The sequence below is a fragment of the Python bivittatus genome, unplaced genomic scaffold, assembly GCF_059951505.1.
Source record: "Python bivittatus isolate LINGU-HERP-01145 unplaced genomic scaffold, Pbiv_v1 ctg000400_np1212, whole genome shotgun sequence".
Classification (NCBI taxonomy): Eukaryota; Metazoa; Chordata; class Lepidosauria; order Squamata; family Pythonidae; genus Python; species Python bivittatus.
In genome coordinates this window covers 6278966-6293215 of record NW_028277073.1, presented here as the reverse complement: position 1 = coordinate 6293215, position 14250 = coordinate 6278966, and the positions used below count along the sequence as shown (strand labels likewise).

The following is a 14250-nucleotide window of genomic DNA, read 5'->3' as shown; positions in this document are numbered from 1 at the left end:
CATCAATTGAATCATAGAGTGTGATACAGTGCTGCAGGCAAGCCATGTGCTAGGGTCATAATTTGAAGATGAGAAATGTAAAAGGACCAACATTTGAACAGAGTGGACTTTAAAATAGTCTCCAGAGTGTGTATCTTAACAACTGCCTCAGCTCTGCTTAAAATCTTTAAAGTCCTTAAAATACATAATTGCTTCTGATGCGTTCTTTCTGACTTGCAGATCCTTTTGTTTAACTACTGGATATCGTTTGTTAGACAGATATTCAAATTTTATCTTTGGTTATATAAGTTTGAGTACTTTTTGAAGTTGAGTTTTGTATTTAGAATTAACATTGCATGATAAAAGACTGAAGATGTAATTGGTTTAAAAGAGTTGAAAAAGTATGAGCTAAGAGCTTGCAAAGAGGTAACATGAAGCTGGAAAACATGATTCCAGGTGAAAGATAAGGGGTAGAGAGCCTCGCCTTATGGAACATAGAAACCTGCCTAAAATTGAGATCGTCATTGACCCATTTTAGTATGGCCTCGAAAACAGATATCTTTTCCAGTTTCACCTGGATATGCCAGAAATTTCATTTGTATGCAGAACATATGCACAATGATTGAACTATAAGTCCTAACAAGAATGTAGAGTAGATAATCAACTCTTCTGACAACTGGATTCTGTTCTAAAATTATTTCTGCTACTCTTTTTCAAGCATTTGGTCAGCTCTTACAAAACTTATTTTGTGAACTGTACTGAACCAATATGAACCAGTCTTCCATAGATAATGCTCATATTGGTATAGGAGGCTTGGCTATATCAGTGAACGGGGGGGGGGGGAAGTACCCGGTTTGTCTGCCTTCTTTTTAGATTAATACAAGGATGTCATGGTTGATAAGCTGGAAATTATTAACTTTGCTTGTGGTTATGAAAATCATGGCATATGCTTGTACCTGTTCAACTACTTGGACTTTGCTGTTGAATGCCCCAATGATGGGTTTAAAATTTACATCTAGGAAAGTGATGAAAAAACAGAAATAATGAGTTGAGGATCTAAGAATAAAAAAGAAAAGCAGTGGTCCATGTCTTACAAATAGTAGCACATATGAGAGAGTTGTTTAAGTGCTTGTAGATCCATACCACTGTGCCATCTGTTTATTAAGACTAGTGGTTGAGAAGGAAACCATCACAGTACTAATTTCTGCATAAACTGAAAACTTATGAACTCACACAGATATAATGTAAAATATCTTGAATGTTAACTTCCATTTCAGTAGAGCTTCTCCTGGACCTTGTCTTGAGCAATGCAAATAAGGTCCATAGAAAGTAATTATATGAGCTGATGACTTGAAATTATAATGTTCTCCCTATGATCCCAGAATGCTGGAATAGCAAGCAGTCATACAAGTTAATAACCCTGAAACTAGTTATTAGTAGGGGTTTAATTACTTGGGAGCATTAAATAACTCTTCCTGCTATGATAGTGGCTTTTGCATTAAACAAAACTGGTCTGGTTCATACTTAAGTAAAAAGCAAGCTTTTTTGAAAATAGTGTAGTGTTAGATATGAACCACACTGTTCTAATTAATCTGTACGGTATTTGATGAAAAGAGTTGATGAACAAACTGTGATTTGAATTTGACCTGGTTCTTCCAATACTGCAAACACTTGCACTGTTTACTTTTTTGGGTTTTTTTTTACTGTTTACTTTGAGAAGAGAAGAGAAGAGGAGATATGGCAATACTTCCTAAATACCTGAAAGAATGTCACAGTTACCATTGTTTCAGAATACAGAGTACAGGAATAGTGAATTTAAATTACAGGATAACATATGAATAAAATGATAATTGGATACTTGATAGGAAATTTAGGTGATTTTCCAGATTTTCCAAACTGACCATTGGTGCAAATGTATTGCTAGGTATACTATTGTGGCGAAAGGAATAGTTCTAGGATGTTACTGAACTAAAGTCTTCTGCATTCCCATCAACAATAGCTGTGACATGTCATGCTGCCCATCTCTAATATGAATCTTCTCTTGCGCTTCTCAGTCCACTTCAGTCATGGTTATCTGTAAAGAAGATACACTCCCAGGTCAGTATTTGATATCTGGAGGTTGGAACAGGAAAGAGCATTTCATTTGCACCAACTTTTGGAATTTCTGCTACTTTTCTGTCACCAGTTTGTAGTACTTTCAACCAGTGATCATTCAGCATGCAGAGTGAGTATTAGTCCCATTTTCCAGATGAAGCATAGAATCTTGTCAAAGGCCATCTGAATTTGCTCTATAACATTAAGCCAGATCTTTCAAATGTGGCTTGTTGACCAGCCGTAGTGATTCGGTTCACAGCAAGACATACATACATACATACATAAATAAATTGACCACAGCGTTATGATCTCCTCTTAGTCAGAGATTGAAGGGCCTGAACTGATGAGCAGTCAGTCTCAGGAGTTAGCACATAATGAGTCATCTGGAGCAAACCAAGGAGATGTGAGCAGGAGGCATCGTCTGAGTTTCAGATAATGAGGCCAGATGCTGGCAGGGCACCTAGCCACAAAACCGCACTGGCAACTTTGAAGGACAGAGCTAAAGCTATCTGCTTGGCAGCTTGGGAAGCAAGGATAACCTTACCTCATGGGGTTGCACCCTCAGCTGTGACTACTTAGCAGCAGCTGTCAGGACCTTGGTCTCAACTGCAAAGTGTTAGATCTGCATTCCTATATGCTTCCTCTGTCCTTGGACTCGAACTGGCTTGTGGAACTCTCTAGTGTTTGAATCCTAGTCTGACACAGGCCACTCTTGCTTTCTGTTGCTGCCTTACCCTGTTTTCCTAGACCTATACCATTGGCTGCCCACCTTCTAGTTCTGTCTCTGGTCTTTTACAGCTCCAACTCTAGATTAGATTCTGTGGACCTCTAGGTCTCTGAACTCTCAGCTTCAACTCATAGTGGCGCAGTTGGTGCTGCACCCTGGCTACCAGGCAAAAATCTCACCATCCCTGTATTTCTCCTGCAGCTTGTATGTGACTACTTGACCAAGCATTCTACCTGTCTTCCCGGTTGTTTGAATCTCAGTCCCATAATGTCAAGTCCACGATGTCCAACTCTCAGTTCTGAAGCATTCTCACGCAACCAGTCTTGGTTCAGACAGATACTTCTTTATTAAGGTGTACATGTAGCTTGTAAACAGAACATTGCTAAAACTAACGCCTTGGGTAAACCTCCCTCTATTTATCCCCCCTCCCCTTATTGCCTGGTGTCGTGACTCCTCTTCACCTGTTGTTGACCTCTCTCCTTCCTCCCCCTCCTCCCCGAACTTCTTCCTGGTTCTTTGGGCCCCAGCTGCCTGGCTGGCAATCAAGCCAGTCTAAATTGCCCATATATGGTTAAGCTGCTTCCCAACTCCCCTTACAACCATTAACAGCCACCCCCCCTCCTTAGTTACAAGTGGCAGAAACAAATCAATCCAACTCCCAACGAATGCAATACAATGGAAAACAACAACAGTTGGGTGATGCAGGTTCTGACACATCATTAAACCAGTTACAACCTGTTACTTTCTGATGGCTCATCCTAGACCAAGACACACAGTATAGTTTGGTGTGATGTATAAGTCAAGCTTATTAGGGGTATAGCAGAGATAAAAGCTTGAAGCCGCATTTTTTAAATCATTGCATAGCTCAGTTCTTTACATGCTTACATTCTATAAGATGCATTAATGAATGAAACTTATTGTTCTTCCAGTGAATGATAATTAACATCTACCTTAGGTAGAATCCAGTTCAAGGTGATTGCAATTACATTAGAAACTTGTTTGTTAAATTGCACAAGGGCACAGACTGGAAGGCTAAATCAGGGCAAGTAGAGTCCTTGTCTTTTTGTGCCTGTGCAGTCCTGTTCTGTATTGTGCAATGCTGCGGTAAAAAAATTCAGCAGTGTAATATAAGTGAGGCTAATCATGGAGCCATAGTGCAAGGTAGAGATTTGCTATCTTACATAATCTGCCTGAAAACCCAAAGTTAGCAATATTTATTGATTAGATTGGCGTAAACAACCAAATAAACAGCAGGAACTTTGAACCTCTCTAAAAGGAAAAGGGGAAGCTTTTTTAGATAAAAGGTCCCTGTACGCAAAACAGATAAATTTATGGTTGGCTTTCTTGGTAACTCTGTTGAAATTGGCTTTTAAGGAATGTAAAATAGTTGCATTTTGTGTACTGCTGCCCAGTCAAAGCAGATTGGTCTACAGGTGTTACTAGAAGAACATAGAGATGTTCTACAGGTGTTGCTGGAAGAAATATAAAGCCAACTATGGAATGCAAGAAAATGAATGGCTTAGGGTCGAGGGATAAAGGCAGGATTGGTAGTTCCAGATGGCCCTAAAGGAATGTTTATTGTTTTCTGCTTGTTTTGTTTTGATCTATTGCCCTTTTCCTAGAGTCACTTGGACCATTGAGGTGGCTTATAAATTGCACAAACAAATATCAAGTCAGTCTGTCTAATTTAGTTATGTCTGCTGACGGGCAGCGTCACTCTAGGGTTTAGATTGGGTGATTTTCCTGCCTTACTTTAAGCTGCCACAGATCCAGTCCACAGCTTTCTGTATTAAAGCATGCGTTTAATACAGTTCTTGCCCACTCTTCCTCTTTGCCTTGATTCATCAAGAGAAAATAGTTTTAAATTATATTTTAAATTATCATTTTAAAATACATGAAAAAAAATCTCCTAGGAACTCATGAGACAATGGGAAAAGTTAAATAAGTAGAATTAATGAAGAGGTCTATAACCCAAAAATAAATTTAAAATTCAACTTTAAACAATTTCTGGAATAGGATTTCAGAGTTGTTGAGAGTCATGTGGCATACACGTTTAAATTATTATTGTTGATTGCATAGTCATTCAGATGTTTAGACTGGATTTGGCATTTTTATCCACCTACTGAGTCCTTCCCAAGGACTTGGGATAGGCAGATGTTGTTTGATGGTGTTAAAGATATTGTTGCAGGATATAAACTGTTCCAAGTAAAGCTGCCTTTTGCAATTGACTGATGGTGATTTTATCAATGCCAACGGTGTTCAAGTGGTGCTGCAGATGTTTTGGGATTGCACCCAAGGCACCTATTACTATTGGTACTATTTTTGCTTTCTTTTGCCACAGTTCTACTTCTATTTGCAGGTGGTGGTGGTGGTGGTATTATTATTATTATTATTATTATTGCTTTCTTTTGCCACAGTTCTACTTCTATTTGCAGGTGGTGGAAGTGGTGGTATTATTATTATTATTATTATTATTATTATTGCTTTCTTTTGCCACAGTTCTACTTCTATTTGCAGGTGGTGGTGGTGGTGGTGGTATTATTATTATTATTATTATTATTATTATTATTATTACACAACAGTGTGAAATCACAGCTGCCAGTTCTTTAGCTAGTGTTGGCCTTTATTTGCATCAAGCTCTTCCCAAGAATTTAGGATGTTGTAATGTATCGATGTAGTATATGTGTGGATCTAAGTAGTGTGGCCTTTTGTAATTGACAGATGTAAATTTTTGTCAGTGAGCAGATTTCCAAGGCTTTTTGGTGTGGCACCCAGTGTGCCGATAATCACTGGGATTATCTGGTTTATTGGTTTACTGCTGGTTTATGCCATAATCTTTCAGTTTTGATTTTCAAATCTTGATGCTTTGTGATCTTCTCCAATTCTTTGTCTTCTATTCTGCTATCCCCTGGTATTGCCACATCAGTTATCCACACTTCCTTCTTTTCAACCACAGTTAAATCTGGGGTGCTATGCACCAAGACTTTGTCATAGTTTTTAATTTTTATAGATGTAAATATTTTTTATAGATGCGCCAGTGAATCATTTACAGATGTTCCAATGAATTATTTTGACTTTGTTATGTCATTGTTTGTGGTCAGTTTGTGTAGTTTTCTTGCAAGAGCTGAATACTGCATGTGATCTACTGTTTGTTCTGCTTCTTTGCACAATCTGCACTTTGAATCATTTGATGATTTTTCAATTCTGGCCTTGATTGCATCAGTTCGAATAGCTTGTTTTTCAGCAGCCAAAATCAAGCATCATCATTATTATTATATTGATCATTAGTGCTTAATTGGTGAAACAAAATGTAATGAAGCCCCATTTGTTAATATAAATATAAATACTGAAATTAATAGTCCTATCCCTAATGAGAAATATTTGCCTACTGTCTCATCTAATTTAGCTGCTTACAGATGGGTGTACTTCTTACTGTACAGTTAAATGTTATTTCTTTCTGCATCAGTTTTGACAAAAAGCCTGGCCAGTCCTGTGAGAAGGTGTAGAGGTTTAAAATGTAGTAGTTGACGTGGACTTTCCATAATACCAAGGGGATCAACTTTGAACCTGCGTGGAATGAAACTCTGTCCAACCATCCTTGTCTTGATTCCTTCCAAACGCATTGCATTACAGTTCCTATCATTTTCAGCTGCTGGCCATGTTGTGTGGAAACGATGCAAATTGTAGTTCAGCACATTTGGAGGGCATGCTTTTGAAGAAAGTTGTAGATCCATTTTCTTGTGCAGATCCCAATTAATGCAGAATACCACACCTTGGCAAGACCTGCTTTAAAATGAGCTTAAGTCAGCTAGAAGTTGAAGAACAGGTTTGAAGAGTAGAGTGCAGCAGCACCAATGTATGTTTCTGGAGCATAGCTTTCCTGTGAGCTGGATAAAATAGAGCTGGGGGAATAGTTTATGGTCTTAAAAGGTTAACTGTATGACTACAGAGATGGAAAATTATAGATCTGCTTTTATTGAAGCTCATGTAGCCCTGAAAATGATCTTGGAAATAATTTTCATGTACCACAATTCTTGCAGTAGAGTACTTTTTCATTTTACTTACAGGGTATAATGATAGTAAATAAAGCAAGCTTAATTTCAGAAACTACACTTTTCAGAGTTGCTGTTGGACCTCAGGGTCATGCAAAACATCTTGCAATGCTTATCAGTGTTATCTAGGGTTGAAGTCATTGTGTACAGCATTTATGAAAACTAGAGGATTACTTCCATGGGAAAAGTTCATTCTTATCCAGCTCTAATGTAGAATAATTGAAGGGATAATGCAGCCACTTTCTGCTAAGAACATTGAGGCTGTTTGGTTTGGATTAATGTTCATTTAGGTGATAATTGAGGACGCTTTTTGACAGCCTGCTTATATTCTCACAAAAAGAGGATTTCTAGCCTTCTCCACCCATCTGCCTTCCAAATGTGTTGAGGCTCAGCGTTTATCATTTTCACCTAAGTTGGCTAGGGATAATGAGCTTTGTATTGCAATACATCTGGAGAGCACCTAGTTGGGGAAAACTGTGGTGCATTTAGTATACAGGTAGTCCTCACTTAATGACCACATTTGGGGCTGGAATTTAGGTCACTAAGCGATGCGGTTGTTAAGCAGTTGTTAAGTGAATCATCATGGTCGTTAAGTGGTCATCATGTGACTGGACCCAATTTTACAACCTTTTTATGGTGGTCATTAAGTGAATCACCATGGTCATTAAATGAATCATGTGGTTGTTTAGCAAATCACATGGTCATTAAGTTAATCCCACAGTTCCACATTGATTTTGCTTGCCAGATGCCAGCTGGGAAGGTTGCAAATGGTGATCCCGTGACCCCAAGATGCTGCGACAGTCGTGGGCACTGGTCATTAGTCACTTTTTTAGCGCTGTCATAACTTTGAACTGTCGCTAAATGAATGGTTGTTAAGCAAGGACTACCTGTATTCTGGATGCTTGTGTTAGCATCCTTAAGTCAGCAACATAATAAAATTGATGGTTTAACACTCTCTAGTGCCTTCAAAGCTTGTATGCAGGTGTGATAATTATTCAAGAATTTGAAATCTACAAACCAGCTTTCAAGGATAACTGGTGCAAGGAATTGCTTAATTTATAATGAATGTGCCTCTACATGACATTGGCAATCCTTCTAAATTTTCTGTATCTAAAGAGGTTAGGTTGGTGGGTACCCAAGGTGTCCTTTTAAGTAGCAACACCCCAGTTGAAGCCCTTCCCAAGAGAGGTGAGACTGTCTTGTTATTTAGAAAATGACATGGGTGGATGCATCCTTACTCTTACGAGGAATTAAGTTAAACTTGAAGGACACTTTACTTTTTACTGTATTTTCACTTTTAAATTTATCTTTTGCTGAATGGTACAACTTTTACCTATCTTTATGATAGCTTTATTGTACCTTTCTGCTAATGTCTGCCTTGAGGAGAGGGCACTTTCATAAATAAATCTTTTTTCTGATGCTTCAATGAGGTGCTTCTGATTTTATACTCCTATCAATTAAGGCAGTGTTTCTCAACTTCAGTGACTTTACGACATGTGGACTTCAACTCCCAGAATTCCACTATTCTAGCTGGAGATTTCTGGGAGTTGACATCCATATGTCTTAAAGTTGCTTAGGTTGAAAAACACCGTATTAAGGTATTTCCTTGAGGATCCTTTGGCCAAGAGTTCCATCTTTGTTTTGTTTTTCCTGATTATACTTGATGGACAAGACCTTTAGGGAGCCTAACCACTGCATGGAAAAGGACAGACCTGTTAATGGCCATTTGTCATGAGGATTGTACGGAACCTTCAGATTCAGTGCCATTGTGTCCTTCAGTGCCAAGTGCAGGAAGCAACATAGCAAGAAAGATAATTCTGTTGGTTGCTGGTGCTGATCATGATCATTCCTGAGCAGTGCCTGCAAACCTGCTTTGGGTTCTGACTTGGTGACCTTAGAAACTGTTGACAGTGTTCAGTGGGCTTGTCATCAGTGCAAATCATTAAGAGATTGAATGAGAGAAAATTATGTTAAAGGAAGTAGGAGGAGTGCATATTCTCAAAGTTGGATCTTAAACACTAAATTGTATTTTTGAGGCCCAAGGGCTGAACTTGTTTTGGCAAGTTAACTTAAGGGCCTTGCTTTATAGAAGGCAAAAGAAAGCATATTTGCCATTATGAAAGTTCTCCCAAATGGATGTGATATAAAGGTTCTTACAGCTTTGCAGACTTCTGTTGCATTTCTGGGTCCAAGCAAACGTTTTAGTTAAGGGTTGCCTTCCTTGTATATGCTCGTGAGCTGATGGGGGTTCTTCCCCAAAAGCTCCTGAGCATAACCACCACATGAGCTTTAGTTACTTGGAAGTGCCTTTTGCCTGGGACAAACTGTTGCTCCTACCAGATAACTTCCTGCTTCTGTGCAGTCACTTTTCTTAAAAGCAACATTTTGCCTGCCTAAGGAAGCCACATAGAAAGATTTTTAAGAAATCAATTTGTGTGTAAGTTTATTCATTTACAGTTGGTCTCACTCTCTGTTTTATGGTTTGTCCTCTTTTCCAGGATGCTCTTACTCTGTACCATCAAATCTTCCTGCAGTATTTAAACCAAACAAGAAATGTGGTGAATGAAAAGTGTTCTGGGCTGGAGCCCTGGCAACTCATCGCGTCCTCAATTGCTGCTACCTTGCTGATTGTGAAGATATACATGTTTCTCTTCCAGCCAGAAAGTAAGAGTCACGTCGACCTCATGTGAGGAGTGGAGCACTGCCTAATGCTTTGGAGTATCGTAATAGTGTTCTGTTTTTGATCTTCACGCATGGTTTCTGCACCTCAGTAATTCCTTCAATCCAGCTCAATCCCAGAATTAAACAGATACGAAATAGCAAGACAGGAACACCCAGACATATGCACATACGCATATACATGCCAGGTTTTATTGAAGTATGGCTCCACTCTGTTTCAAATAATACATTGCTAGCCCTTGTGGTAAACAAATGATTAGAAAGTATAGTAGTAAATTAAACAGTAGAAAGAAAACGAGACTTAAATTTTCATCAAACCCCTTTTAATTGATTCCCAAGGCCATCGTAGCATTTGGCCATAAGGTTAAGCACAGACCAAGTCTGGATGAGCTTCGGGCTCCCTCATTCTTTGCGATTAAAAGCAGTTTTTGTGTGCTGCAAGCTTTATAATGTGGCTAATTTGAATTATAGCTAATAAAAATAACCCACGTTCATAAACATCTTGAAATTGGCTTGTTTCCACTAGCCACAGTTTGTATGGGTTTTGACAACAAGAACGTTAAAGGAGACTCAGCTCTAGTTTTCATTTGTAAAAAAGGAAAGACTCATCTTCAAAGTGCCAGGCATTCACTCACTCACTCACTCACTCACTCACTCACTCACTCACTCACTCACATATTGATTTATATGACCATCCATCTCACCAATGCAACTCTAGATGCATGGGTGTGCGCTCTCTCCCCCCTCCTCTCTACATATAGTTTGCCCAGTATGGTTCTGATGTGAATTCCTTTTTAAAGGGCTGATAATTCTTTTAAAGACCTTTTTGGCACTTTGAAGATAGATCTGTTTTGAGAACATGACAAGCCGAGGTTAATCTAAATGACACTGAATTAAAGGAATACAGTTATAGTGGTTGTACTTTTCTATTTGATATTTCCCCCCTTCTCTTACACTAAGAATGGTTCTGCAGTGACTATTTGGAGATACTCTGGGGCTGCAAATGGTTTCATGTTGTGTGTCTTTCATTTAAATTTTTTGATTAACAGCAGTTTTCATGTGCTGCAAACCTTATAATGTGGCTAATTTGAACTATAGTTACTGAAAATAACCCACGTTCATAAACATCTTGAAAATGGCTTGTTTCCACTAGTCATATTTTTCTTTGCAACCACTCCAGAGGGACAAGGGAAAGCCAAAGTCAGTCTTTGTACTGGGTATCTTCAACTATAGAGGTAAATGTAAACGTTGTATGTTAAGACAATGTGCTTATTAAATATACTTTAACATCAACATTGTTCATAAGGACAGAATACAGACAGTATCATTCAGTGTGAGAAATTAGCTATGCTCATTCCAGTTGATGATTATATATGACATAACTCTTAAGTATTTGCTGTATTAAGATGGAATTACTTTAGGTGCATAAACATCTATGTATTGACTACATTATTGCTACAAGGAGGTATAAGCTCAGTTATGGCATCAAAGACATGGCCGGGTGCTGACTGTGGAACAGATCATGAACTGCTCATATGCAAGTTCCAAGTTAAACTAAAGAAGAAAAAAGCCAGTTTCCATGATATGGTTTTTAGCATGTACCCACCCTTTTTAAGGAGAGCATCAGGAATTTCTGTGGAGGTTTTAGACATCTTATATTGTGGGGCTAGGAACTATTTTTGGAAAACTTTTTTTTTTTAATTAAAATCTTTTTCTTTTTTTCTCCTTAGGTTTAACTTCACGATTAAAAAAAGGGTTCTTCAGAATTATACGCAGACTGCCCATCATTGGTCATATAGTAAGTTTTAAGACACTTAGTAAGTTTAAGATATTTTGAGAATAGTTTGGATATCAGTTGATCTACCAATGCTGAATGAAGCAAAAGAACAATATTTAAAACATAAACATGTGTTTTAAACACATAAACGTATAAACTTGTCTCCCTCGTGCCAGGGGAGATGGGCGGCATACAAATTTAATAAATATACAGGTAGTCCTCGCATAATGACCATCTGTTCAGCGATCATCCGAAATTATGATGGTGCTGAAAAAATGGACTTATGACCCATGCCCAAAGATAAGGCCATTGTAGCACCCCTGCGGTCACATGATCAAACTTCAGGTGCCCACCCATACCTATGACTGTAGGGGCCCTGCAACTCCCCTACCCGCCTATCTCCCCCCCCCACATCTATCTCCTTTTGGCTGCCCTGCACAGTGGCACTTGGCTGCAGCAAGGGGTTGAAGTAGAGACCCAAGGCCCTTAGCACTCTCAGCCATCTGCCACCACCCCAAGGCCTTGACTTCAGCCTCAGTGCCGCTACTGAGAAATGCCACCTCAAGCCCCACATCGCTGGCCTTCATTGCCTTGTGCTGTTCTCCAAGCCATGCCTCTTGTTCCTTCCCCATTTTGGTGCCTCTCGTTCCTTCTGCAAGCTGCAGAATGCAGGAGTGTTGGGATTACAGTTGCTAAGTGAAGCAGTTGTGTGATGATTCACTTAGTGACCTAAATTCCAGTCCCAATTGTCATTAAAGCAAGAATTACCTATAATTCCGTTCCATTTTAGACATAAATGTTTAGCTCAAGTGCAATAGCGTTGCATTTTAAGTATTACTCCATAGCCAGTTTAAAACCAAGTAAAATTCAATTCACCATTGATTCTTTCCTTTCTCCTTAATAGCCTTACTAAATAATACAGTACAGTAGTACCTCGGTTCACGAACTTAATTTGTTCCATGATTCTGGTTGTGAACCGAATTGGTTGTGAACCGAATCAAATTTCCCCATAAGGTTCAATGTAAATAAGGTTAATCCGTTCTGACCCCTACAAATGTGGTCGCCAACCAATTTTGGTCGCCAACCGAATCAAATTTTCCCATAAGGTTCAATGTAAATAAGGTTAATCCATTCTGAACCATATGTATTTTTTTTTAAAACCACAAAAATATGAAACAAAGTACAGTACAGTATGAAGAGAGAGAACATTAACCTTGCTTGAGGCGACTTCTGGCGTGGAGGACAGGAAGGAGGGTGGGGAGGCGGTTATTGTTTGGAGGGAGAGTCCCCCTCGCCTACAGGAAGCCACAACCACGTGTCAGAGCAGGGAAGATGGCCGTGGGTCGCGTTCGTCACCCGATGCGGAGTTTGCGAACGGAAGCAAAATTTTGCGAGTGGTGCTGTTTGTGAACTGAATTGTTCATGAACAGAAGCGTTTGTGAACCGAGGTATTACTGTACTTACTCCATGTCTGCATCTTCATATGGTTTGCTTTATTGGTAAGGGATTCAGAGGGCTCCTTGAAGATCTCCGAGCGTTCATACAGAAGATGGCAAAAGAAGGAACACAGACTTGCTTATTGATTGAGTGTTGAATTTACACCACGTGCTCATGGGATGCCACCTATGTTGGTTTCCATTGAATATTGAAAAGCACTAAATGTAATAAACATCAGACAGTCATATCAGATAAAGCAATAGAACATTAAATAATTGCAATTAAAAACACATGAAAACGTCCAAAATATCTATTCTTCATAAGTCTTAAAGATAAAATGCTAGGTTTGAAGAGGGAAGGCTTGCTCATAAAAATAGATTATTTCTTAAAATCAACCAGCGAGGGGTAGGGAATTCTACAGTTATGGTGCTGCTGTTGAGAAGGCCCCGCTCTAGTTTTTAGCTAGTGGCATCAGTAATAACACTATAGAGGATTAATGGAGTCCTTCCTTGGTAATGTAATGTAATGTAATGTAATGTAATATAACACAATACATATAATTAATATAATATATAATGTAATGTGGAAGTCATTCCATTTGGCAATGCAAGACCCAAACCATAAAGGGATCTATATATTAAAGCTCTTTAAATTTGGCCTTCAAGACAATGTGAAACCAGTGCACCTGGGCCAGGATAAGTGTCACAAGGAAGACCCATCAAAACCTGGCCACAGCATTCTGGACTCATTGCAATGTCCTCATTTCCTTCAACGATATCCTCACATGAAGTGGACTGCAGTAATCTGTTTGGGAGGTAATCAGAGTATGAATCATGGATGACAAGTCAGCCCTATCCAGGAAGGGGAAATGAAATGCAGCTGAAAGAAGATGTTAATCGTCATTAGAATCACCTGGGCATTGGGGAATAGTGTGAAATTGAGAAGCACCCCCAGGATGTGAATCTGTTCTTTCAGAGTGAAGGCAATCCCATCCAGAGCTAGTAATCCCTCTCCAATTGGAGAGTTTTTTCTTCAACCACCAAGTTTTCTGACTTGTCTGAATTCAGCTTTAGCCTATTATACCTCATCCTGACCACAATTCAGTCCAAGCAGAAGCCAACTATGGAGGCTGACCCACCTGAAGAAGATGGAGAAGACAAAAATATCTGGGTATTATCCATATAAAGATGGCACCCAGTTTCACACTCTCTGAAGATTCTCCCAGTGGCTTCATATAGGTACTGAAAAACTTGGAGTGTAGTATAATATTCTGTGGTATCCTGCCCCCCCCAGAACTTGCCAGGAAGGTAACAGTAACAGCTCTCCCAAGCGATCCAGGAGGATACCCTGATTGATGGTATCAAGAGCTACCATGGAATCCAGAAACAGGAGGGACATCCCTGTTTTGTTCCTTCAACAGATTGTCCATCAGGGCAACTAGAGTTTTTTTTCTGTTGGTGACCTGACCTGAAATCCAGCTGAAATGCATCTGGATAATCCATCAC

General features: G+C 39.2%; 1 protein-coding gene across 3 annotated transcripts in view; it reads left to right on the top strand.

Annotated features, from left to right (window-relative positions):
* Nucleotides 1-14250, top strand: part of SGPL1 (sphingosine-1-phosphate lyase 1) — a 47667-nt gene that overhangs the window by 2629 nt on the left and 30788 nt on the right. For all 3 annotated transcript variants that reach the window (XM_088144364.1, XM_088144365.1, XM_088144366.1), the window contains exons 2-3: nucleotides 9351-9516; nucleotides 11262-11329. In XM_088144364.1, coding sequence (XP_088000490.1) covers nucleotides 9351-9516; nucleotides 11262-11329 — 234 coding nt within the window. The remainder of the gene's footprint in view (nucleotides 1-9350; nucleotides 9517-11261; nucleotides 11330-14250) is intronic.